The sequence below is a fragment of the Lingula anatina genome, chromosome 6 (assembly GCF_051362555.1).
Source record: "Lingula anatina isolate TDL-2025a chromosome 6, LinAna3.0, whole genome shotgun sequence".
In the NCBI taxonomy this organism is placed as follows: Eukaryota; Metazoa; Brachiopoda; class Lingulata; order Lingulida; family Lingulidae; genus Lingula; species Lingula anatina.
This window is the reverse complement of record NC_141772.1, coordinates 69,940-97,939: the sequence shown is the minus strand read 5'-3', so window position 1 is coordinate 97,939 and position 28,000 is coordinate 69,940. Positions and strand designations below refer to the sequence as shown.

The window sequence follows — 28,000 nt, the reverse complement described above, 5'->3', positions numbered from 1 at the left end:
TGAAAGCATTTAGCATTTATTGATGTTCCTCTTCATCTCCACTGCTTAAAGCTGTTAATTCATTTAGGTCCTCATTTGGGATTCTTTAACAGAGGAAAACCAGTAGTTTTCCATTTATATCTGCAATGCCTGGGAATTAATACCACCTCCTTTCTACACAGATATCGACTTTCCTCTTTTCAATTATGCATGTGGAATTTTTTCTGGATTTTGAAATGAAATCCAAGTATCCTGAATGTCTGGCATATTGAGCTGTTTCTCTCCACTGTTATCCAGTAATATTCTAGCTTCCATGTCCTACATTAAGTGTATGGCAACCCTTAAGTCCTGTGCAGCAGAGATATATCCTAGCTTCCATGTCCTTTATTACTAGTAAGCATATGTCATCCCCTAAGTCCTGTACATCACTAACTGCAAGGATTCCATCCTCTAGTTCTGCCACATTTGACCTCATTGCAGCTTGCTTAGATCATTCCTGTCTTTAAGCTTACACAAATATCAAATCAACCATTCAATAAAAATATAAACTATTTCCCTTCAGAGTATGTCCTATATACTGCAAACTCCCTGTGTCTGCACAAGTCATGTCTGCCAAACTTAAACATACTGCAAGTGAAACTACTGGGCCTTCTTTTCTTCCATTTTCCTTTCACAGTTGCCACTCCCGACTATTGGCTGATAAAGCCATTAGATGTGGTGTAACCTGAAAATAAAAATTATATTTATGACATACTATGAAGATATCTCTCTCCTTCTCCCAAGAAAAGCTCCAAGTGGATGCCTGTTAGTATAATTGTCATCTTTGGTCTTGGAGATGATAAATATTATTTCTGCTGAGCACTAAGTATCTCTCCCTTGACAAATTTGAAATTGATTAAGACGATATTGGGGGGGGGGGGGGGGGGGGGGGGGGGGGGGGGGGGGGGGCTCTGTTGCAGGTATTTAAATGCTCTTCCTGGTTGTATTTTTGATGTCATATGACCTCCTGTATGACCCTGGTAAAGCTGCCTCACTAGCCCCTGCAAACTGAGGCCCAGAGTTACCATTTATATCCAGGAACTGCAATGAAAGCCAATTTCACTGACATGATGGATGGTGGAAGGGACTGAGTAATAACTACAGGTTATGGGAGATTGCTGGCAGATTGATTTTTTTTTTCATTCTACACAAGGGAAAGAAATCATTCTGCACAAGAGATATGCTGATTAGGGCTCGCAGTCAGAATTTCTAACAGCTAGGTATATATGCTTACATGGTGGATTTTATATCAAAATCATAATAAATATAATAAGATCAAGAAAAAATTACCTAATACTTTAAATAAGTAAATTTGAATTACTCTTCCCATATTAAAATCAAGACAAAATTTGGGGAAAATATGTTTAAAATTATTGTATTTGTGTCAAAAAATCATGTTTCTCATTAAAAGCTTTTTATTACAAACCAGAAAAAAAATCTCTAAAGGCCCATCTCCCCATGTAAACTCTGTACTCACCTGGTGAACTCTAAAGGCACATTTTCTCCCCATGTAAACTCTGTACTCACCTGGTGAACTCTAAAGGCACATCTTCTCCCCATGTAAACTCTGTACTCACCTGGTGAACTCTAAAGGCACATTTTCTCCCCATGTAAACTATGTACTCACCTGGTGAACTCTAAAGGCACATTTTCTCCCCATGTAAACTATGTACTCACCTGGTGAACTCTAAAGGCACATCTTCTCCCCATGTAAACTATGTACTCACCTGGTGAACTCTAAAGGCACATCTTCTCCCCATGCAGGTTCCAAGCAAAGTCAGGGAGCTCCATAATTTCACAAAGCCACTGAAATTATTATTATTATTAATTCATTCATTAACTTTTGCAAAAAAAAAAAAAATACAGAGATGAGGGGTATTTGCAGGGTAGGGGTGTGGAATAGTGAATTATATTTTCTACAGGACTATACATGCTTATTCTGTTTTAGGTAGTTTTCTCTCCTTTTTTAACAATTCTATATTCTCATTCTTTTTATATCGTCCAATATATTCTCATTTTGTATAATATTATATGATAAACAGTATTCAATCATTTACACACACTAAGCCAACATGCATACAAATCCCAGGGGAAAGTTTGTATTTCCATTTTGGATGACCTTAATCTTTGAAGAGTTAAGCGTGCATCTTAATTCTCATGATAAACAAGGCAGCAAAGCTGTCAAATGTACAGACAAAAACCAGAAAATAAAAACGCAGGAAATAGGATACTGTCAATTCTGATGAACTAATGTATTATGCTTACTGTAACTGCATAGCCAACATCAAATTCTTATTCTGCATAACATTGGATTAGGATGAAAGTAAAATGTGTATCAAGCATTAGACTAAGTTCCCATACCTAGATCAATCTAACAGGATCAATCCAACTCCAAGGGGTTTCTCACTAAATAGCCTTCAGTTTGAGAGTCTTAGGATTCTGGCATGCCAGTTTCAGTAGGCGTGACAGACAACTAAGCCACTTACATTGATTGCAATTTAGCGAGAATTCCCATGGAGATAGATCGATCCACAGTTAGCATGATAGGGTCTGGAAATAGTCCTTAAGGTGTCAGGCTGATAAGAGTTAAACTTTGGAAATGCCAGAATGAGGTACAGTGAAAATTACACACACAAAAAAAATTGCTTAAACTCATATATATATATATATAATTAATTTTTTTTTTTGGCTGTATGTCAATCCTAAGAATCATTCTTGTAACAAAATACAGAAAATGTTACAAAGTAAGAGTACAGGGCTCCTGGCAGATGGGAATGATAAGTCACAACTTGAAAATGCCAGTATAGCACTCTATAAACCTGCATTGCCTCCAAAACAGAAAACAATCACACTGGTTTTCAAACACAAGCTGCGCACTTCTGTCTTATGAAACTTTTCACTAAGTTTCAGTATCATAAGTAACATGGTTTTCCCTTAATCGCTATCCTGGCAGCAGTGTCCAAAATAGGGTTTTCTTCAACTTTCATGCAATAAAACATAATACTTAACAGCATAATGACCATCAAATTTTTTATAAAAAAATAAAAGTATCATGAATATTCAGAAAATGTGATTTGGGAAGGTCTTCAAGGCCATGGAAGTTCAGAGTCACACTTTCAAAATGCCAAAATGTAAACAAGAGATAACTGTACTGAAATGATTTTCTTTCCATTTTCAACACCTTTTTTAAAACAAAATAATCAATAAACTGTCATTTTTAAATGTTCAACTAGGAAAATTGTTGACATAAGAAAAATATCAATAGAACAATTTTCAATGTCCAATTTGCTCCATTTGCAGATGCTGAACATAGTGAATGATTAAATCTGACAAACTGCAATGATGAGTTCCTTTCCATTTATGAAACAACACTTTTACATATCTTATTAGTTCCATAATGAGACTGTTAACATGCGTAAGAATTAAATCTGAAGAAATAACAATTATATACAAAAATACAGAAAATGCACAGCACTTCTGGTGGATGGGAGTATAAAAATCACATCTTGAAGATGCTAGTGTTTGAAAAATAATTTTAAAAAAATTTTAAATAAAACGTAAAAAATTCCAATAAAGCTGCTATTCAAACTTTTAATCTAGCTGTATTAACTTGATATTAATAACCCCACCAAGTTTGAGAAAAATAAAGCACTGTTATGCATCTATAGCATGTTGGCATAACACATTCTTTTTGTTGTAAATTATTTGCAATGTTAAACACCATTTATCTGCACAATTATCACCAAATCCTAATTTTGTGACACAGTTAAGAGAGCTAAACCTATGGGACTTTACAGGGAAATCTCAAGGAGTGTTTTATGTAATCTCATTTAATGGCCAATTGAAAATTAATGAGTAGGCAAGTGACTTTATAGACCTTAATTTAATTAGTGATCACCCAAGGGACAATTTTAAAGACTGCTATCCATACAGTACCGTCATATAGCACAAAGGTGTTGCATACATGCTGAAAAAAGTGAAAAAGCAGCATTACTTCCCTAAAAATGACCCGATCATGCTGATTTTCAAACTTGACCTGCATATTATAAATATTCATTAGTTCTGCAAGTTTCAAACCAAAAGGTTAAATGGTTTTCCACTTATCATGTTATCAGTGTTGCATATATGCTGAAAAAAGTGAAAAACAGCATAACTTCCCTAAAAATGACCCAATCATACTGATTTTCAAACTTGACCTGCGTATTATGAATATTCATCAGTTCTGTAAGTTTGAAACCAAAAGGTAAAATGGTTTTCCACTTATCGTGTTATCGGTGCTGCATATATGCTGAAAAAAGTGAAAAAACAGCATAACTACCCTAAAAATGACCCGATCATGCTGATTTTCGAACTTGACCTGCGTAATATGAATATTCATTAGTTCTGTAAGTTTCAAGCCAAAAGGTAAAATGGTTTTCCACTTATCGTGTTATCGGTGCTGCATATATGCTGAAAAAAGTGAAAAAACAGCATAAATTCCCTAAAAATGACCCGATCATGCTGATTTTCGAACTTGACCTGCGTATTATGAATATTCATCAGTTTTGTAAGTTTCAAGGGAAAAGGTTAAATGGTTTTCCACTTATCGTGTTATCGGTGCTGCATATATGCTGAAACAAGACAGCACTGTTCTGCAATGGGTTTACTTCCATTTTTAAAACACTTTTTTAACATAAAACAAAATAAACAGTTTTCTACCATTTGTATATGATCAACTAAGAAAATTGATGAGATGGGAAAAATATCAATAGAACAGTGTTAAATGTCCAATTTCCTCCATTCTGAGATAATGAATATAGTAGATGATTGAATCTGACAAACTGCAATGATATTTGTTTATTTCCATTTTTGACACTTTATAACATAATACACAATAACAAGTTTACCATCATTTTTACATAATCAACTAACAATGTTATTAAGATGCAGGAAATGTCAAACAAACACTTTTACATATCTTATTAGTTCAATAATGAGACTGTTAACATGCCTAACAATTGAATCTGAGGAAATAAGAAAAAACAGCATAACTTCTAAAAGAATGGCCCGATTATGCTGATTTTGGAACTCAACCTGCGTTTTAGTTAGTTTGACTACTCCTGTGAGTATAACTAGAGGATCAGAGAGGCGATACCGCCTCCGAATATTGTACCACCAGCTGGAGCAAGCGCATTCATATAGACCCCCACATATACAAAATAAGGAACACAGCCACCAGTCTTGTGCTTGACAAGCTGTAAAAATGCAATCAACAAGAATTTTCAAAATATGCAAAAAATATATATATTACTAAAAATGGTACAATCAAAGTTAAGTTCATCGCAAGGTAGGTCAAAGGTCAATTCCAAGGTCACAGTAAATTGCCAGTATATGACTTCCTATTCAACTTCAATAGTAACTATGGGCCTATCTCTGCCAGGTTTGGAGTTAAAAGAGAAAGAAATTAGCAGAGTTCAGTTCATGATAATAAGTAGGTCAAAGGTCAATTTCAAGGTCACACTTAGATTGCCAGTATATGACTTCCTATTCAACTTCAATAGTAACTATGGACCTATCTCTGCCAGTTTTGGAGATAAAGGGGAAGCAAACTATGCAAAGTTCAGTTCATGGTGAAAAGTAGGTCAAAGGTCAATTTTAAGGTCACATTTAGATTGCCAGTATATGACTTCCTATTCAACTTCAATAGTAACTATGGACCTATCTCTGCCAGTTTTGGAGATAAAAGGGAAGCAAAATTTGCAAAGTTCAGTTCATGGTGAAAAGTAGGTCAAAGGTCAATTTTAAGGTCACATTTAGATTGCCAGTATATGACTTCCTATTCAAGTTCAATAGAAACTATGGACCTATCTCTGCCAGTTTTGGAGATAAAAGGAAGCAAAATTTGCAAAGTTCAGTTCATGGTGAAAAGTAGGTCAAAGGTCAATTTTAAGGTCATCTTTAGATTGCCAGTATATGACTTCCTATTCAACTTCAATAGTAACTATGGACCTATCTCTGCCAGTTTTGGAGATAAAAGGGAAGCAAAATTTGCAAAGTTCAGTTCATGGTGAAAAGTAGGTCAAAGGTCAATTTTAAGGTCACATTTAGATTGCCAGTATATGACTTCCTATTCAAGTTCAATAGAAACTATGGACCTATCTCTGCCAGTTTTGGAGATAAAAAGGAAGCAAAATTTGCAAAGTTCAGTTCATGGTGAAAAGTAGGTCAAAGGTCAATTTTTAGGTCACATTTAGATTGCCAGTGTATGACTTCCTATTCAAGTTCAATAGTAACTATGGACCTATCTCTGCCAGTTTTGGAGATATAAGGGACTAAATGTTATAATTTTGGAGTTACCATAATGTGCCATAAATTTCCTACAAAAAAAATTAATTAAAATAAAGAAAAGGTCATTTTGGTCAAAATTCTTGAAATGGGAGGTGCTCTGAAGTTCCAGATGTTCAAATTTGATGAAATAATGTCATTTTTGACCACAAGTTGTCTGCTTTGCCAAGCCTTATGTTTTATTTTTCCGGAGTTCAAAATTTATTATCCATTACCGTACTGCACATTTTGCTTTCACCACCAATATGTACTTTTTGATACAGCGTAACTCGAAAACCGTATGGAATACAAAAAAACGGAGACCACCTCCAGTGTTGGGCTTTACATGCTCTACAAAATGCAAAAAAGAATGGGTGTCTAGCATTAACGGTTCCCGAATTAGAGACAGTTTTCAGTTTCGATATCTTATGGCCGCTACTCCCGTGAAAATGCACCGATTGACCCCAAATTCACGGAGATGAAAGATGACCTGAAGGGTAACACTTTCCATTAATATTATTAGTTAAGTCTGTGTGGTGTCTGAATAAGACCGCAAATAATTTTTTTTCCGGCAAAAATTTTGTTTTTTTGAAAATTTTGGCCCGTTTGACCTTAAAATAAAGGTCAAAGGTCAAATCCAAGGGCATATTTGAAATCTACACATATGACTTTTGGAAAGCTGTCTGTAGAAATTTTTCCCATAATTCCTTCTGTAGGGGAGATAATTAGCATTTAATTTTGCCATTTTTGGACAAGGGTGCATTGCAATGAGTTCCACACCTAGACCCCAATACCGACAAAGCCCAAATTTTACGTGGAACGAGTTGAGATTATAGGTGACCTAAATCCAAGAGATGGGTATGGAGGCCCTTACCGTCTAGGAGGAGAAGCGGTAACGGTGACTTGGCGGCGGAGCCGCAGGAGCCGCAGGAGCCGCAAGAGCCGGCGGAACATACGGGTCGGGACTAAAACCATGTGTACCGCCAGCGCCTACGCTGGTGGTACAATGACAATTGGCCTATCTGTTTTTCTTATATTGTGTTATTAGCGTTGCACATATGTTGAGAGAAGTGAAAAAACAGCATAAATTCCCTATAAGTGACCCGATCATGCTGATTTTCGAACTTGACCTGCGTATTATGAATATTCATCAGTTCTGTAAGTTTCAAGCCAAAAGGTAAAATGGTTTTCCACTTATCGTGTTATCGGTGCTGCATATATGCTGAAAAAAGTGAAAAAACAGCATAAATTCCCTATAAGTGACCCGATCATGCTGATTTTCGAACTTGACCTGCGTATTATGAATATTCATCAGTTCTGTAAGTTTCAAGCCAAAAGGTAAAATGGTTTTCCACTTATCGTGTTATCGGTGCTGCATATATGCTGAAAAAAGTGAAAAAACAGCATAAATTCCCTATAAGTGACCCGATCATGCTGATTTTCGAACTTGACCTGCGTATTATGAATATTCATCAGTTCTGTAAGTTTCAAGCCAAAAGGTAAAATGGTTTTCCACTTATCGTGTTATCGGTGCTGCATATATGCTGAAAAAAGTGAAAAAACAGCATAAATTCCCTATAAGTGACCCGATCATGCTGATTTTCGAACTTGACCTGCGTATTATGAATATTCATCAGTTCTGTAAGTTTCAAGCCAAAAGAAAAAACGGTTTTCCACTTATCGTGTTATCGGTAAAAGTGCACGGCGACGGCGACGACGGCGACGGCGACGACAGACGCAGATGATAGCTATATGTACAGACACATCTGTGGCTGTACATAAAAAGTCAATAATGGAAAAGAGCTGTTCTCATGGCCTTTCCTTGTCTCCTGGGACGATTTAATAACCATCTTCTCTGGAAACAATGGATTGTAAAATCTATTTGTCCATCTTTTGTGTTCCATTGAGAAAAGTTTTGAGCTTGAAGCGGGCACAATTTTTGTTTTGATAATCTTCACAGTGAAAAGCTAGGTGGTCAAAAAATGAGGATCACCCCCCCCCCCCCAACACACACATTCCTACACTCCCACACACACTCCCCTCCTCCCCACACACCCACCCACACACTCCCCACACCCACACTCCCCTCCTCCCCACACACCCACACACACACTCCCCACACCCACTCCCCTCCTCCACACACACCCACCCACATACTCCCCACACCCACTCCCCTCCTCCACACACACCCACCCACACACTCCCCACACCCACACTCCCCTCCTCCACACACACACACCCACACACTCCCCACACCCACTCCCCTCCTCCACACACACCCACCCACACACTCCCCACACCCACACTCTCCTCCTCCACACCCACCCACCCACACACTCCCCACACCCACACCCACACTCCCCTCCTCCACACACACCCACCCACACACTCCCCACACCCACACTCCCCTCCTCCACACACACCCACCCACACACTCCCCACACTCACACTCCCCTCCTCCACACCCACCCACCCACACACTCCCCACACCCACACTCCCCTCCTCCACACACACCCACCCACACACTCCCCACACCCACACCCACACTCCCCTCCTCCACACACACCCACCCACACACTCCCCTCCTCCACACACACCCACCCACACACTCCCACACACACTCCCCTCCTCCCCACACACCCACCCACACACTCCCCACACCCACTCCCCCTCCACACACACATCCACCCACACACTCCCCACACCCACTCCCCTCCTCCACACACACACACCCACACACTCCCCACACCCACTCCCCTCCTCCACACACACCCACCCACACACACGTACATTCCTTCTACACACACACACTCCCACACACACACACACTCCCACACAAATGTACACTTCCCCCCCACACACACACACACACTCCCACACGCACACACACACTTCCCCCCCCACACACACACACTCCCACACACACACATACACTCCCACACAAATGTACACTTCCCCCCCCCCCCACACACACACACACTCCCACACACACACACACACACTTCCTCCCACACACACACTTCCCCCCACACACTCCTCCCTCCTGGGGCATCCTGCAGCTTCCCAATGTGATCTGACCAGAGCAGGCATACCAGGCCTAGGATATGTCAATTAACATAATGAAGAATAAGGTTTTCAAAATTGTATATTTAGCCTAGCTGCCCATCTAAAAAGAGGCATGTCCTTTAATCATTCTGTCTTACTTTGTGGAAGTTCATGACAAAGAAACATGGATGTTCCCCTGTTGTTATGGAAACATGAGATTATAATGAGAATCAAATCAATAATAAAACTATATCAATAACAGTAATATCCTATGGGCAATTGGCAATGTCCTCAGTAGGATTTTAAACACATCAAACAGTTAACAAATAGCTCTCTAATCAATCAATTATAAGTTGAGCAGTCAGATGTTATTTACAGCGGGCAAAATTGGTCGGTGACTCCGAAAGCTGATTCAGGTCACAATACCATCTCAACTAACACAATCTTCTTTGTTTCTAAAGAGTCCTAAAACAGTCTTAACGTAAAAAGATATTCCAATGGGATACTTTGGGGAAGAAAATGGCAGAACGTGTGTGAGATTTTACCTGGATAAATAACCATTATTTCCAAACCAATCAACTTATGTTCATTAATTCCCAGAACTTGCTGTTATATTTTGGCTATGTCCAGAATTCTTTTATTCAGCCATCTGTACCTACCTGCTTGGCACCCTTAACACAGCACTGCGCTTAGGTTGGTGAAACTTCAAGATGTCTGCAGGAATACTGGCGCCTGCCTAGAGTACAGAGAATACAGGACGTGAAGGGGCGACAGCTCTGAGGACAATCTCACACTAGCGGAAGTATTCTGATATATTTAACTTCCATAGAACAAAATGACTTAATTTTGTTATACAACTATTCCCAATGGTTTTTGTTACTGTTAAAATAGATAATGCTATGAATCTGGTGGTTAAAAAAATAAACAACAAATGCTATGGATCAGGTGGTTGAAAAAATAAACAACACAAAATCTTAATACTACCCTAGCTGGCAGTGATAACTGGCAACAAAAAAAACTGATCATAGCACTTACTAAGCCAAAGAGACCCTGTAGTGATAACTGGCAACAAAAAAACTGATCATAGCACTTACTAAGCCAAAGAGACCCTGTAGTGATAACTGGCAACATTAAAAAATACTGATCATATAGCACTTACTAAGCCAAAGAGACCCTGTAGTGATAACTGGCAACAAAAAAACTGATCATAGCACTTACTAAGCCAAAGAGACCCTGTAGTGATAACTGGCAACAAAAAAAAAACTGATCATATAGCACTTACTAAGCCAAAGAGACCCTGTAGTGATAACTGGCAACAAAAAAACTGATCATAGCACTTACTAAGCCAAAGAGACCCTGTAGTGATAACTGGCAACAAAAAAACTGATCATATAGCACTTACTAAGCCAAAGAGACCCTGTAGTGATAACTGGCAACAAAAAACTGATCATAGCACTTACTAAGCCAAAGAGACCCTGTAGTGATAACTGGCAACAAAAAAACTGATCATAGCACTTACTAAGCCAAAGAGACCCTGTAGTGATAACTGGCAACAAAAAAACTGATCATAGCACTTACTAAGCCAAAGAGACCCTGTAGTGATAACTGGCAACAAAAAAAAACTGGTCATAGCACTTACTAAGCCAAAGAGACCCTGTAGTGCATCCACAATTATTGTCTTGAACTTGATGGCATCTACAGGGACATCTTCAAAATCTTCAAATTCTCTAAATCAAAATAAAGTGTGATGATTCTTAATAAAAGTATTTTTTACATTTCTGTTGCAATGACACTATTTTTGCAATTTGGAAGCTCTATTTTTAATTCACGTCTATATATTTGCTACAATTCAAGAAAATAATAAGGGTTAAATTATTTGATCTTTTTCTCGATGGTGAAAATTATGCCCGCCCAGCTAGAAAAGTAGTCCCCTTTGCAGTCTGCTTGTAGTTTCCTTAACAGTCCCCCTATGGAGCCTGCTTTGCAGTCTCCCTAGCAGTCCCCGCTCCCACAGCAGTCTCCTTTGCAGGTATCGTTAAGTATGGAGGGAGTCCCCTTGGCAGTCTTAATTTGCATTTTTGGAACGCGCTGCCAGGGAGACTGCCAGGGCAGTCCCCCTGGCAGTCTGCTTGGCAGCCCCCTTAGCAGTCTGCTTGGCAGTCCCCCTGGCAGTCTTAATTTGCATATTTGGAACGCGCTGCCAGGGGGACTGCCAGGGCAGTCCCCTTGGCAGTCTGCTTTAGCAGTCTCCCTAGCAGTCTGCTTGGCAGTCCCCCTAGCAGTCTGCTTGGCAGCCCCTCTCGCAGTCTACTCTGCAGTCTCCTTACTCTGAAGTGCCGAATAAGAGTGCCTACCGGAATAACAGTGCCCCCCGGAAAACTTTCCAAAATTAATAACAGTGCCTAGCGGAATAACTGTGCCCCCTGGAAAAATTCCCGATATTTAATAACAGTGCCTAGCGGAATAACTGTGCCCCCCGGAAAATTTTATCAATTTTAATAATTTCAATGAATAATTGTAATGGCAATTTCAAATTATATTCAAATCTGGAAAAATTTTGTTTATTTAACATAAAAAACACAATATCTAGACAAATTTACCTTTGATTTTATACACATAGTTTAACATATTTTAACTATTTAGAGTAATCTCTATCACCAAGCTCCCCTGGAAAATTTTTTCAATCGAGGTGCAATTTGGTGCATTTTAGGGTATTTATGTAATTTTTTTTTTACATCTTATGTGTCACTGAATTGTCTTGTTTTAGATGTTTTTTAGGAATTAATTTAGTAATGACATAACAAAGGTTTAGACAAAATTTATTTTCCTGTCTATGCATTCACTCAGTTTAGTCAATCTTGATGTTTAAGGTTCAGCAGCAGCAGTTCCTATAATGCTAATTTAAACTTTCAAAAATTATAGAACATACTATTTCAAAAAAAAAAAAAAAAAAAAAAAAAAAAAAAAAAAAAAAAAAAAAAACTACTTTAATACTTACAGGAATCAAGAAAAAGGGCTTCCTATATTGAATTATTTTTGGATTGACCAAAAAGTTGATATAATATGTTGTTCTTACCATTTTTCACCTTTCTGAAAGTAACTGGTCAATTGACTTTGCGTGTGGGAGCGCTTCATCCTTAAATAAAACTGCCGCAAAAAATGTTCTCTCTCCTGTCGTTCAGCGCAAAGCGACTCCCGCTACTAATTATACGTAGTTTTAGATGTAATTTATAATCAACAACTTCAAACACCGTGAAATGAATTTTTCAGAATTAAAGAGATTAAAATCACACTTATCACCAATTTGAGTTCTTCGTTTGTTCATTTATATGATTCTATTCAGTCATGGAAATTCATAATCAATGCACGCGAAATACTGACGTGACCCAGTTTTACAACGCTACTGCTTTCACAAAACTAACCCGTAAATCAGTAGAAAATCTTCTCCAAATTTATAAAATCAACAAAGTGCACTTAATTTTCTCCATTTTTATCAGTGAATAAACGTAAACTATAAAAACACACAACAGGCGGTCTTAATTTCGGAACATGACGAAGTGACAGAGAAAGTGTATTTGTGACATGTGACTAAATGTCGAGAGCAGTTGCCTCGTTTCGCTCTGTCTCGTATACTTCAAATAAAGCACAGAACTGCGAGAACGAGGCACTCACAGGGAGATGGCATACGCGCATGCGTATTTTCGTTACTACTAAATCAAGTGCTCAGAAGCATGGGATTACGTACAGTATGTAAATAGAATGCCATATTTGCTTAGAAATAAATATAAATTTCAGTTAGCATGAGTGAAAATATACATTTTTGTTCCATTCAGACCAGCGAGTCGGTGCTTTTGACAAATTTCAGCGCGGCGCCTCGCTCTTTATATGCTGGAGAAACACTGGCTATTATTTACGCTAAAAACAAGTTCGAGTGTAGTGCTTGCGACAGGTCATTAATAATTATTAACTTGTCCAATGAAACGATCATCAACATTTCCGAAACGATCAAAAATATTTCCAACCGGCACAGTGAGTGCCAAATAACCGTGCCGTGTGGAAAATTATTAATCGTGCCGGGGAGAATAAGATCGTGCCGGGTGGAAAATTTCCGGAAAAAAAATAAACGTGCCGGCACGTTTATTTGGCACTTCAGAGTAGCAGTTTGCTTAGCAAAATGAAATTTGGCAAAATCTTTTTATTTATTTATTTATTTTTTTTTTAAGTCATATACATGTATATATATTCAAATAATAATTACATTTATCAAAAGGAATCTAGAAATAATCTTTCTCCCAAGCATGTGTGTAAGTTCAAATCTAAATACAAAATTTCCCCTTGATCACAAAATGTATGTTATCTGATTCATATATATCTAACGTATTGGTTTATTTTTCTCCATACTATTTAGTTCAGTTTACTATTTTACATATATATTTTTCTACAAAGCCCATATTAGCAGAGGGCTGGGAATTCTACTGTACGTTATTTAATCATTCCAAAAACTCAGTCACAGAATTCACTGGCCAGGATTCATACATCGATACAGACACATAAGAGCAATATTTCAAGTAATTTTTAAGGTTTTTTAACTAATGTGGGTAAGTTATACACTAAAACAATTTTTAAAGTGTACATACCAAAGGAAAACAAGGCAGCAAAGCTGTCAAATGTACAGACAAAAACCAGAAAATAAAAACGCAGGAAATAGGATACTGTCAATTCTGATAAACTAATGTATTATGCTTACTGTAACTGCATAGCCAACATCAAATTCTTATTCTGCATAACATTGGATTAGGATGAAAGTAAAATGTGTATCAAGCATTAGACTAAGTTCCCATACCTAGATCAATCTAACAGGATCAATCCAACTCCAAGGGGTTTCTCAATAAATTGCTTTCAGTTTGAGAGTCTTAGGATTCTGGCATGCCAGTTTCAGTAGGCGTGACAGACAACTAAGCCACTTACATTGATTGCAATTTAGCAAGAATTCCCATGGAGATAGATCGATCCACAGTTAGCGTGATAGGGTCTGGAAATAGTCCCTAAGGTGTCAGGCTGATAAGAGTTAAACTTTGGAAATGCCAGAATGAGGTACAGTGAAAATTACACACAAAAAAAAAATTGCTTAAACTCATTAAAAAAATATCTATCTATCTATCTATCTATCTATCTATCTATCTATATATATATATATATATATATATATATATATATATATATATATATAATTAATTTATTTATTTTTTTTGGCTGTATGTCAATCCTAAGAATCATTCTTGTAACTTAACAAAATACAGAAAATGTTACAAAGTAAGAGTACAGGGCTACTGGCAGATGGGAGTGATAAGTCACAACTTGAAAATGCCAGTGTAGCACTCTATAAACCTGCATTGCCTCCAAAACAGAAAACAATCACACTGGTTTTCAAACACAAGCTGCGCACTTCTGTCTTATGAAACTTTTCAGTAAGTTTCAGTATCGTAAGTAACATGGTTTTCCCTTAATCGCTATCCTGGCAGCAGTGTCCAAAATAGGGTTTTCTTCAACTTTCATGCAATAAAACATAATACTTAACAGCATAATGACCATCAAAATTTTTTATAAAAAAATAAAAGTATCATGAATATTCAGAAAATGTGATTTGGGAAGGTCTTCAAGGCCATGGCAGTTCAGAGTCACACTTTCAAAATGCCAAAATGTAAACAAGAAATAACTGTACTGAAATGATTTTCTTTCCATTTTCAACACCTTTTTTAAAACAAAATGATCAATAAACTGTCATTTTTAAATGTTTAACTAGGAAAATTGTTGACATAGGAAAAATATCAATAAAACAATTTTCAATGTCCAATTTGCTCCATTTGCAGATGCTGAACATAGTGAATGATTAAATCTGACAAACTGCAATGATGAGTTCCTTTCCATTTATGATACTTTATTACACAATGCACAATATTATAACAGGTTTACCGTTATTTTTTTATAATCAACAAACAATATTGTTAAGAAGCAGAAAATGTCAAAACAACACTTTTACATATCTTATTAGTTCCATAATGAGACTGTTAACATGCCTAAGAATTAAATCTGAAGAAATAACAATTATACACAAAAATACAGAAAATGCACAGCACTTCTGGTGGATGGGAGTAAAAAATCACATCTTGAAGATGCTAGTGTTTGAAAAATAATTTCAAAAAAATTTTAAATAAAACGTAAAAAATTCCAATAAAGCTGCTATTCAAACTTTTAATCTAGCTGTATTAACTTGATATTAATAACCCCAACAAGTTTGAGAAAAATAAACCACTGTTATTCATCTATAGCATGTTGGCATAACACATTCTTTTTGTTGTAAATTTATTTGCAATGTTAAACACCATTTATCTGCACAATTATCACCAAATCCTAATTTTGTGACACAGTTAAGAGAGCTAAACCTATGGGACTTTACAGGGAAATCTCAAGGAGTGTTTTATGTAATCTCATTTAATGGCCAATTGAAAATTAATGAGTGGGCAAGTGACTTTATAGACCTTAATTTAATTAGTGATCACCCAAGGGACAATTTTATAGACTGCTATCCATACAGTACCATCATATAGCACAAAGGTGTTGCATACATGCTGAAAAAAAGTGAAAAAACAGCATTACTTCCCTAAAAATGACCTGATCATGCTGATTTTCAAACTTGACCTGCGTATTATGAATATTCATTAGTTCTGCAAGTTTCAAACCAAAAGGTAAAATGGTTTTCCACTAATCATGTTTTCAGTGTTGCATATATGCTGAAAAAGTGAAAAACAGCATAACTTCCCTAAAAATGACCCAATCATACTGATTTTCAAACTTGACCTGCGTATTATGAATATTCATCAGTTCGTTAAGTTTGAAACCAAAAGGTAAAATGGTTTTCCACTTATTGTGTTATCGGTGCTGCATATATGCTGAAAAAAGTGAAAAAACAGCATAACTACCCTAAAAATGACCCGATCATGCTGATTTTCGAACTTGACCTGCGTAATATGAATATTCATAAGTTCTGCAAGTTTCAAACCAAAAGGTAAAATGATTTTTCACTTATCATGTTATCAGTGTTGCATATATGGTGAAAAAAGTGAAAAACAGCATAACTCTCCTAAAAATGACCCGATCATGCTGATTTTCAAACTTGACCTGCGTATTATGAATATTCATCAGTTTTGTAAGTTTCAAGGGAAAAGGTAAAATGGTTTTCCACTTATCGTGTTATCGGTGCTGCATATATGCTGAAACAAGACAGCACTGTTCTGCAATGGGTTTACTTCCATTTTTAAAACACTTTTTTAACATAAAATAAACAGTTTTCTACCATTTGTATATGATCAACTAAGAAAATTGATGAGATGGGAAAAATATCAATAGAACAGTGTTAAATGTCCAATTTCCTCCATTCTGAGATAATGAATATAGTAGATGATTGAATCTGACAAACTGCAATGATATTTGTTTATTTCCATTTTTGACACTTTATAACATAATACTCAATAACAAGTTTACCATCATTTTTACATAATCAACTAACAATGTTATTAAGATACAGGAAATGTCAAACAAACACTTTTACGTATCTTATTAGTTCAATAATGAGACTGTTAACATGCCTAACAATTAAATCTGAGGAAATGTGAAAAAACAGCAGAACTTCTAAAAGAATGGCCCGTTTATGCTGATTTTGGAACTCAACCTGCGTTTTAGTTAGTCTGACTACTCCTGTGAGTATAATGACAATTGGCCTATCTGTTTTTCTTATATTGTGTTATTAGCGTTGCATATATGTTGAAAGAAGTGAAAAAACAGCATAACTTCCCTAAAAATGGCCCGATCATGCTGATTTTCGAACTTTACCTGCATATTATAAATATTCATCAGTTCTGTAAGTTTCAAGCCAAAAGGTAAAATGGTTTTACATTTATGGTGTTATCTGTGCTGCTTATATGCTGAAAAAAGAGAAAAAATAGCCTAAATTCACTAAAAATGACCCAATCACGCTGATTTTCAAACTTGACCTGCGTATTATGAATATTCATCAGTTCTGTAAGTTTCAAGCCAAAAGGTAAAATGGTTTTCCACTTATCGTGTTATCGGTGCTGCATACATGCTGAAAAAAGTGAAAAAACAGCATAAATTCCCTATAAGTGACCCGATCATGCTGATTTTCGAACTTGACCTGCATATTATGAATATTTATCAGTTCTGTAAGTTTCAAGCCAAAAGGTAAAATGGTTTTCCACTTATCGTGTTATCGGTGCTGCATATATGCTGAAAAAAGTGAAAAAACAGCATAAATTCCCTATAAGTAACCCGATCATGCTGATTTTCGAACTTGACCTGCGTATTATGAATATTTATCAGTTCTGTAAGTTTCAAGCCAAAAGGTAAAATGGTTTTCCACTTATCATGTTATCGGTGCTGCATATATGCTGAAAAAAGTGAAACAAGGCAGCAAAGCTGTCAAATGTACAGACAAAAAACAGGAAATAACTATGCACAAAATAGGCTACTGTCAATTCTGATGCAAAAATACATTATGTTAAACTGCAAATTCAACATCAAATTTTAATTATCCTCAACAGGTATTACCAATGTAATTAAAATATGTGACAATTTTACACTTTGAAAATGTATAACTTCCAGAAAAAGAAGTCAATTAGACTGCTTTTCCAACTCAGACTGCATTTTAGTCCTGTATTTCTTTTTTGAAAGTTTGGCAATCATAAGTAACATGGTTTTCCCATAATGGTCATCATGGCAGCAGCACCCAAAATTGTGTTTTCTTCTATTCTGATGCCATATTACATAATGGTTAACAGCATAATGACCGTCAATTTTTAATAATAAAATATAAGTATCATGGATTTTCAGATAATGTGACTAGCATGGGTCTTCAAGCCCGTGGAACTTCAAAGTCACACCTTGAAAATGCCAATATGTGAAAAATTAAATTTTCACAAAAAAACTGTTTAACTGGTAGTAAGAATTACCAAACAGACTGTATTTCCTACTGAAGCTGTATTTTAGTCCCATGTTTCTTTCCTGTAAGTTTGAGAACAGTAAATGACATGGTTTTTCTTAAATGGTCATCATGGGAGCAGTGCCCAAAATAGTTTTTTTTTTTTCAAATTTTGATGCAATATTACATAATGTTTAACAGCATAATGACCATCAATTTTAATAATAAAATATTAGTATTATGGATATTCAGAAAATGTGACTAGCAAAGGTCTTCAGGCCCATGGAACTTCAAAGTCACATCTTGAAAATGCCAAAATGTAAATGAGACAGCACTGTTCTGAATTTTTTTTTTTCCATTTTTAACAATTTTTAACATAAAACAAAATTAACAGTTTTCTGCCGTTTTTATATGATCAACTAAGAAAATTGATGAGATGGGAAAAATATCAACAGAGCAGTGTTAAATGTCCAATTTCTTCCATTCTGACATTCTGAACATAGTGAATGATTGAATCTGACAAACTGCAATGATATGGGTTTATTTCCATTTTTGAAACTTTATTACACAATACACGATAACAAGTTTACCATCATTTTTACATAATCAACTAATAATGTTGTAAAGATGCAGAAAATGCCAAACAAACACTTTTACGTATCTTATTAGTTCAATAATGAAACTGTTTACATGCCTAAGAATTGAATCTGAGGAAATGTGAAAAAACTGCATTTTTTTTAAAATAATGGCCTGATTATGCTGATTTTTGAACTCAACCTGCGTTTTAGCAGGAATGACCACTCCTGTAAGTTTAATGACAATTGGCCCATCTGTTTTTCTTATATTGTATTTACAGTGTTGCATATATGCTGAAAAGTGAAAAAACATTCAGAAAATGTGACAAGCAAAAGTCTTCAAGATCATGGAACTTTAAAGTCACACCTTGAAAATGCCAATATGTAAAAAATTAAATTTTCACAAAAAACTGTTTAACTGCCAAAAAGAAAAAAAAAAGAAAGAAAAAGAAAAAAAAAAAAAAAAACCAAACAGACTGCATTGCCTACTGAAGCTGTATTTTAGTCCCATGTTTCTATCCTGTAAGTTTGAAAACAGTAAGTGACATGATTTTCCTTAAATGGTCATCATGGAAGCAGTGCCCAAAATGGGGGTTTCTTCAAATTTTGATGCAATATTACATAATGTTTAACAGCTTAATGACCATCAATTTTTAATTATAAAATATTTGTATCACAGATATTCAGAAAATGTGACTAGCAAAGGTCTTCAGGCCCATGGAACTTCAAAGTCACGCCTTGATAATGCCAAAATGTAAACAAGACAGCACTGTTCTGAAATGGGTTTATTTCCATTTTTAACACTTTTTTAACATAAAACAAAATACACATTTTACTGCCATTTTTATATGTCCAACTAAGAAAATTGATGAGATGGGAAAAGTATCAATAGAACAGTGTTAAATGTCCAATTTCCTCCATTCTGAGATTCTGAACATAGTGGATGATTGAATCTGACAAACTGCAATGATATGAGTTTATTTCCATTTTTGACACTTTATTACACAATACATGATAACAAGTTTACCATGTTTTTTACATAATCAACTAACAATGTTGTAAAGATGCAGGAAATATCAAACAAACACTTTTAGGCATCTTATTAGTTAAATAATGAGACTGTTAACATGCCTAATAATTGAATCTGAGGAAATGTGAAAAAACAGTATAACTTCTTAAGTAATGGCCCGATTATGCTTATTTTCGAACTCAACCTGCGTTTTAGTAAGATTGACCACTCCTGTGAGTATATTTACAATTGGCCAATCCGTTTTTCTTATATTGTGTTATCAGTGTTGCATTTATATTGAAAATAGTGAAAAAACAGCATAAATTACCTAAAAGTGACCCGATCATGCTGATTTTCGAACTTGACCTGCGTATTATGAATATTCATCAGTTCTGTAAGTTTCAAGTCAAAAGGTAAAATGGTTTTCCACTTATCGTGTTATCAGTGCTGCATATATGCTGAAAAAAGTGGAAAAACAGCATAAATTCCCTAAAAGTGACCCAATCATGCTGATTTTCGAACTTGACCTGCGTATTATGAATATTCATCAGTTCTGTAAGTTTCAAGTCAAAAGGTGAAATGGTTTTCCACTTATCGTGTTATCGGTGCTGCATACATGCTGAAAAAATGAAAAAACAGCATAAATTCCCTAAAAGTAACCCGATCATGCTGATTTTCGAACTTGACCTGCGTATTATGAATATTCATCAGTTCTGTAAGTTTCAAGTCAAAAGGTAAAATGGTTTTCCACTTATCGTGTTATCGGTAAAAGTGCACGGCGACGGCGACGGCGACGACGGCGACGACAGACGCAGATGATGGCTATATGTACAGACACATCTGTGTCTGTACATAAAAACAGCATAAATTCCCTATAAGTGACCCGATCATGCTGATTTTCGAACTTGACCTGCATATTACAAATATTCATCAGTTCTTTAAGTTTCAAGCCAAAAGAAAAAACAGTTTTCCACTTATCGTGTTATCGGTAAAAGTGCACGGCGACGACGGCGACGGCGACGACAGACGCAGATGATGGCTATATGTACAGACACATCTGTGTCTGTACATAAAAAGGCTCATTTCATTTAAATTTTGTATTTTTAACACATTGCATGATAATGAAAAGTACAAAGATCGATGTTTTAAAAGGTGTTATCCTCATCTGTGAATTATTGTCTATATTCATGTCAAAAACTGCAAAGTTTGAAATAATATTTTAATTGACAAAAGGACCGAAATGGTTAAATGCAAACCTTTTTCTAGCCTAATAGCAATTTCAAGTACTTTTAAAAACCACAAACAGAATTCAAAGTGCTGGGCTAAAATTGAACACTTCCTAAAGCTCTATGGATCCTGATGCATCAGTAAACTATACATGTAGGAAAATACAAAACCAAAAAGACTTGCATGCTCACTTCTTATCCTGTCTCTGTCCTTCTTCATTTTTCTTTCTACATGCATTTCCTAAAAATGTCTTCTAGCTTTTTCAATCCAGAAATCAATGTTTTCAGATTTCTTGCCTCTTCCTTAGAACATTTCTGACCTAGCTTCTGGCTTAGAGTTTTGAATTAATTAGCTCAACGGTCATGTACTACTGCCTGTGCTGTATAGTTATTTGACCTCATTGGGCAAGCTGTAGGTGAACTGTTTATATCAAGCTGACAGTTAAGATAAACATGGCCCTGGCTTGAAATGAATTTGGTTTTGAAAGTTACCAGTTAATTTTAATCACAAGTCCAACTTAAATTGATGCTAACTGTGAGGTTAAAAATTTATATATTATGCAATTGTATATTATCATAAGACTTCAATTATTTGTCTGATTTCAATGAAAATTATAGCAATAATAAAGGATATTTTCACAGCATTATTAAAAAAATATAAATCTAAAATATTTAATAGAAAATAAAAAATTAAAAAAAATATAAAACTTCACTTAGTTAGTAATCAAAAGTTTAGCACATGTGCTTCTCAATTGCGGATAGAAACACTTTTTAAATAACTATTGGGTTGTTTATTGCATACGTTGGCCAACGTTGAAAATGTCAGTTATTTCAGTTTAGTTTGCAGTCCCCTGTGAAATATTCTAAGTTATTGCAGCCCCCTTTGAAGTCTCCTGCAAAATGTTGAAGTTATTGCAGCCTCCTTTGCAGTTCCCTGCAAAATATTTAAGTTATTGCAGCCTCCTTTGCAGTCTCCTGCAAAATGTTGAAGTTTTTGCAGCCCCCTTTGCAGTCTCCTGCAAAAATGTTTAAGTTATTGCAGTCTGCCTACTCAAGGAGACTGCACACTAGAGCCCCAGACTGCAAAAGGGCAGTCTCCCTGGCAGTCTCTTTGGCAGCCTGGGAACCCGTGGGCAGCCGGGGCTCCCATTCTAGCTGGGGGATCTTTCAGATACATCATTTTTGAATCATTTTAATGAAATCATATTTCTATATACTAAGTAGCATTTGTGGTGTATAGAATAGAAGTACATGTACAATATGTGGGTACATATTATTGAATATCTTTTATAGGGGTCAGACTTAAAAAGCGCAACACAGTACAATACACTGGAAAAAAAAAGCGAGTGAGGTCACAAGTTGATACAGGGAACAGTCATTCCCAACAAAATAAGGTGATGTAACTAATTAAGTAGTAAATATCCTTGATACAACTTAACAAATATGCATGTCTTGTTTATCGAAGGGTCAGCTGCCATGTCAATGTAAAGATCAAATCATTCCATAGCTTACATTTGTACATAATACTATGTCCTAATTTGTTGAGTATAAAAATGTGTTAACTTCTTTAATTTTTTTTACGTTTCAATAAAAAATCTTATGTGTTCAGAAAGAGTATTATATTTAATACGTCCATACATTTAATCAACTTAGATGCGGTTCAAATCTATTTTCTACTCACAATGTGACATGTAGGTAGAAATACTCAGCCTTCCCCTTGCTGACAATCCTTCTGTACATGTTGGATGTGCTGAATGTGCCACTGGTACGTGTTGACTGCACTAAAGGCTTCACTTTGATGATGGAGGAAAAATACCTAAAATTACAATAAAAATCGATTTTACTTATGTATTTTATTGTGAACTTTTCAGTTAATATAATTAAGTTATTAACTCCAAAAACACGAAAATGAATCACATTCCATTTACAATTAAATGAATAATAGTTCCATAATTTACAGTCGCTGGATGGACATACATGTAGTCGCAGTGGTATTAGCAAACTCGCACATATTATAATTTTACTAATAATATTATTATGTATACTGACTCGGCTGAGCTCGTAAAACATGACGTCTTTGAGTCTGACATGATTAATGCAGTTTCTATACACGTAGAACTTCTCCAATTTTACATCAATGTTTTATTCTACAACAACTTAATCCCTTATAGTTATTATCCCAGTGTCCCATTTTTACCTGCCATTTTATTCCTCTGGCGATCTTTTCAAGCGAGGAGGAGGCAGCAGTCGTACACAGGTGGTCTACATGGGCGCAGCCATCTTGATTTTAGAAAGGTCAAAGGTCAGGGTCTTTTTCCAGTGCAATGGCAGTGGCTGGTGCAGTTCGTGAGAAAATTACCGAACAAAAAGAAAAATACTGTTCTTTTCCGACAAAAATTGACATTGCACGAAAACTGAAAGATGCTGGCGATCTGTTGATATACAAAAGATTCGAAGATTGTCTAGATTTGTGCCAGGAGGTAGTAGATGAAGTAAACAACCTGGGAAGTGGGGAGAGCAGCAGGTACTGGGTTCAGATGTAGACTCATTTGATATCTTCTTTCCTGTTTATTTGTATATGAAAATTTGCATGGTTTATTGGCCTCTTCTGTGATGAAAATAAATACTAGTAGTCAGTATATACAGAACTAAAATAGAGTCATTTTATCAGGTTTTTTATTTTTTTCTCCAACAGCATTTACCGTGAATCTTGCTGTATGCTAGCAGTCCAGGCGTATGCCGAGTTAAATAAATGGGAAGAAGTGCTGCCTTACGTGACAGCTCTGTATGCTGGGATAGAAGGCTGCCCTGCCAGAATTGTACAGTTGTGGTGGGTATATGTAGTAAATAATGCACTGTCTACGAGCCTGGTATCACGATAGCATGCCGAGCGCCAGCGAAGCATGCTGTTAAGTATATCGGGCGAGGGGGTAACAGTGCATTATTTGTCATACATAGAAATTAAGGGAAATCGTGCGGGTACCCCAAACCCCTAACTTTGAATAGAACACGTTGATATCACCACACATGGGGTGATATCAAAGAATGGACTTTCCCTGCGTTTACTGCCTACATGTAATTGCCAGGACTTCACCACATGTAGTGCTATAGCCAGTATAAATAAATATACATTTGTATATATATGTATAAATAAATAAATAAATATATATATATATAGGAGTGTGTCTGTTCTTTCAGTATACTGCTTCACAGTAGGGTCCAGGACTTCACCACATGCAGTGCTATAGCCAGTATATATATATATATATATATATATATAGGAGTGTGTCTGTTCTTTCAGTATACTGCTTCACAGTAGGGTCCAGGACTTCACCACATGCAGTGCTATAGCCAGTATATATATATATATATATATATATATATATATATAGGAGTGTGTCTGTTCTTTCAGTATACTGCTTCACAGTAGGGTCCAGGACTTCACCACATGTAGTGCTATAGCCAGTATATGGCTGAAACTTCCAGAAAACCACAAAGACCCTCTGTATGCTGCCATGGCAGACACTTTGGTCCAGTTTGTATTAGTACCCCAAGGACGCTGGGACAGCATTGAGCCCTTCTTGAACACATGTCTGGGATTAGAGAAAACTCAAAAAGAAGGTCTACTGTCTAAGTATCAGAAGAGAAAACAAGTCTTAGATAGAAGGAAGGCACAGGAGGAAGAAGACAGGGAAAAGAGCACTTTTAAGCAGCAGGACCCCCGCAGTAATGTGCTGGATGTGGCTAACAGTGGTTAGTTTTACAACTGTACATAGTATAGCATAGTTTATCAGATATAGTGTTTTGTTATCCCAAGCTGAACAACTGAATATCATAGTTAAAATTACAGAAATATGCCATTGTTTTGTGATTAATGATTAGAATTCAGAAGATTTGGAAATATTAATATATAAGCATTGTTTAACACTGAACTTTATCATCATTAAACATATCCTATATCACAGTAGATCTACTCTACCCATGGTGCTGGTTATTATACTGTGATCTTGACTTATTATTATTATTACTATTTCAGCTACATTGTCCCAACATGTGATAATACAGTTATGGAAGTACCTATATCACAGTAGACCTACTCTACCCATGGTGCTGGTTATTGCTGTGATCATGACTGCAGTACTCGTAAAGAGATGCAACAAAGGTAGGTGAAGTTGTAAACTCTCAAAGCAGTATATGTGTGTGTGTGTGTCAGACATGGGGAACTCTTTGAAGGTCCTGAAAGTCCAGCGGTCCTGCACTTCAAAATCTTGCCGGTCTTCAGGCGTTTCTGATGGTCAGGACAGTTGATACAGCAGTTCCTCCATGTCTGGTGGTCAGGGCGGTCGATACAGCAGTTACCCCATGTCTGGTGGTCAGGACGGTCAATACAGCAGTTTCCCCATGTCTGGTGGTCAGGACAGTCCATACAGCAGTTCCTCCATGTCTGGTGGTCAGGACGGTCGATACAGCAGTTTCCCCATGTCTGGTGGTCAGGACGGTCGATACAGCAGTTTCCCCATGTCTGGTGGTCAGGACGGTCGATGCAGCAGTTTCCCCATGTTTGGTGGTCAGGATGGTCGATACAGCAGTTCCTCCATGTCTGGTGGTCAGGACGGTCGATACAGCAGTTTCCCCATGTCTGGTGGTCAGGACGGTCAATACAGCAGTTTCCCCATGTCTGGTGGTCAGGACGGTCGATGCAGCAGTTTCCCTATGTCTGGTGGTCAGGACGGTCGATGCAGCAGTTTCCCTATGTCTGGTGGTCAGGACGGTCGATGCAGCAGTTTCCCCATGTCTGGTGGTCAGGACGGTCGATGCAGCAGTTTCCCTATGTCTGGTGGTCAGGACGGTCGATACAGCAATTTTCCCATGTCTGGTGGTCAGGACGGTCGATACAGCAGTTTCCCCATGTTTGGTGTGTGTATGTACATGCGTTGGGTGGATTTTAAAAAGTTTTGTAGAATGAAGGGAAATTGCACTGACTTACAGTAGAAAAGAGAGTCTCCAGATTGAAATGAATGGTGTTTCTGGAAAACCTGCTCTTAAGTGCAGGTTTGACCTTTTGCTTTTTCCAAAATTGCTACAGAGTGTCAGAAAAGGAAAATTAAAAGTTGGTGGAAAATGCCATTTAACCTCTGGGGAATTTCATTAAATATGAGTTTTTGGCTTAAATTGCTTTAAGATAATTGTGTTTGAATTACCACAATATCACACAGAGAACATTAAAAAGGAACTTCATCAAAAATTAAAAGCAAAAAAAAAAACAACTCTACATCCCTATTTATTCTTTTCAGGTAGTGGGTGGACCAAGCCAGGGAAAATGTTCATTTCTTTTGTGGCTACAATCTGGAGGAGACTGTTTGCACCATACCACCTGGCCAGGTGACGTGGTATAAAGACTGGCACCACCTGGCCTGGCGACATGGTAGGACTGGCACCACCTGGCCTGGCGACATGGTAGGACTGGCACCACCTGGCCTGGCGACATGGTAGGACTGGCACCACCTGGCCTGGTGACATGGTAGGAAGACTGGCACCACCTGGCCTGGTGACATGGTAGGAAGACTGGCACCACCTGGCCTGGCGACATGGTAGGAAGACTGGCACCACCTGGCCTGGTGACATGGTAGGAAGACTGGCACCACCTGGCCTGGCGACATGGTAGGACTGGCACCACCTGGCCTGGCAACGTGGTAGGAAGACTGACACCACCTGGCCTTGCGACGTGGTATAAAAACTGGCACCACCTGGCCTGGCGACGTGGTAGGAAGACTGGCACCACCTGGCCTTGCGACGTGGTAGGAAGACTGGCACCACCTGGCCTGGCGACGTGGTATGAAGACTGTCTCAAGCAGATCAAGCTCCAAATTGACGGAACAAGATGCATCTTGCAAGATAGAACACTCATTTAAGCAGAGAGGATCTTATAAATCATAGCAGTTAGAAATAAATTTAGGTATATTGCAAGTTTGCAAGCCTGAGTAGGTATAAAACACACAAACAATCCGCATGGTTTGTTGCTCAGCATTTGGGGAATAAGATTTCCATCAGTATCTGGATTTCAAATGGACATTTATTTTTTGAGTTTGCTTAACATATTATGGGCGGCCAAAAGGGCAAAAATCCAAGACGTCGATTCAGTCATGCTTCATCGATTCAGTCATGTTTTGTCAATTCACTGCCTTTCCATCGATTCAGTTTCGAGTTTAAACAAGCCTATCATAAATTCAATATCCATTTTCTTCAATTTAATTGTCAAACATTTCTCATCTACAGTGACTATTTTCGTCAATCGCCTAACTATTTTCATGGATCCTGTCACGTCACTTCATCATTCATCAATCGATCACGAGAGGGTGAGCAACTGTCTCTCACATTTGTATGTCTAACTAGTAACGGGTGAGCAACTGTTTCTCACATTTGTATGTCTAACTAGTAAGGGGTGAGCAACTGTTTCTCACATTTGTATGTCTAACTAGTAAGGGGTGAGCAACTGTCTCTCACATTTGTATACTTTCATTCCTTGGTACAGTTGTGACCTATCCTTGAAGATTTCATTAAATGTGTAAGTAATTAATTACTTCATTAACTATTTAATTAATTAATTACTAGTTAATGAACAGATTATCACCAGTCTCATCATTTCCTTGGACCATCTGTGACCCTTCCTAAAAATTTCACCAAAATCCATCTGTGCACAGACCAAAAAAAAAAAAAAAAATTATGTCTGAGATATAAAATACAAACAGTTTCAGCTGTTAATGGTGATCAGTTATCAGATTTTTAGAAACATTTTGAAATCATTAAAAAAAATTTCTACATGTGCTG

The 28,000-nt window shown here is 36.9% G+C and overlaps 2 protein-coding genes across 4 annotated transcripts; one reads left to right on the top strand and one right to left on the bottom strand.

The window, feature by feature from the left end:
• LOC106172202 (ribonuclease P protein subunit p14) lies at positions 1–23,533 on the bottom strand. 2 transcript variants are annotated; one of them, XM_087015646.1, is made up of 6 exons: positions 23,370–23,533; positions 22,854–22,988; positions 11,007–11,094; positions 10,027–10,103; positions 1,746–1,824; positions 1–703 (listed from the first exon to the last, which is right to left on the bottom strand). In XM_087015646.1, exons 2-6 carry the CDS (start codon positions 22,910–22,912, stop codon positions 650–652), a joined length of 357 nt encoding a protein of 118 aa, XP_086871772.1. In that variant the 5' UTR covers positions 22,913–22,988; positions 23,370–23,533; the 3' UTR covers positions 1–649. The 2 variants fall into 2 exon arrangements, with proteins under 2 accessions (XP_086871772.1, XP_086871773.1); XM_087015647.1 differs by lacking the exons at positions 11,007–11,094; positions 22,854–22,988; positions 23,370–23,533 and adding an exon at positions 10,403–10,513.
• On the top strand, positions 23,497–27,749 carry LOC106172201 (peroxisome assembly protein 26). 2 transcript variants are annotated; one of them, XM_087015642.1, is made up of 6 exons: positions 23,497–23,696; positions 23,868–24,002; positions 24,585–24,925; positions 25,209–25,338; positions 26,471–26,581; positions 26,920–27,749. In XM_087015642.1, the coding sequence occupies exons 1-5, from the start codon at positions 23,497–23,499 to the stop codon at positions 26,556–26,558; spliced, it is 894 nt and encodes a 297-aa protein (XP_086871768.1). In that variant the 3' UTR covers positions 26,559–26,581; positions 26,920–27,749. The 2 variants fall into 2 exon arrangements, with proteins under 2 accessions (XP_086871768.1, XP_086871767.1); XM_087015641.1 differs by having other exon boundaries at positions 26,471–27,749.
• Positions 27,750–28,000: the final 251 nt, after the last annotated feature.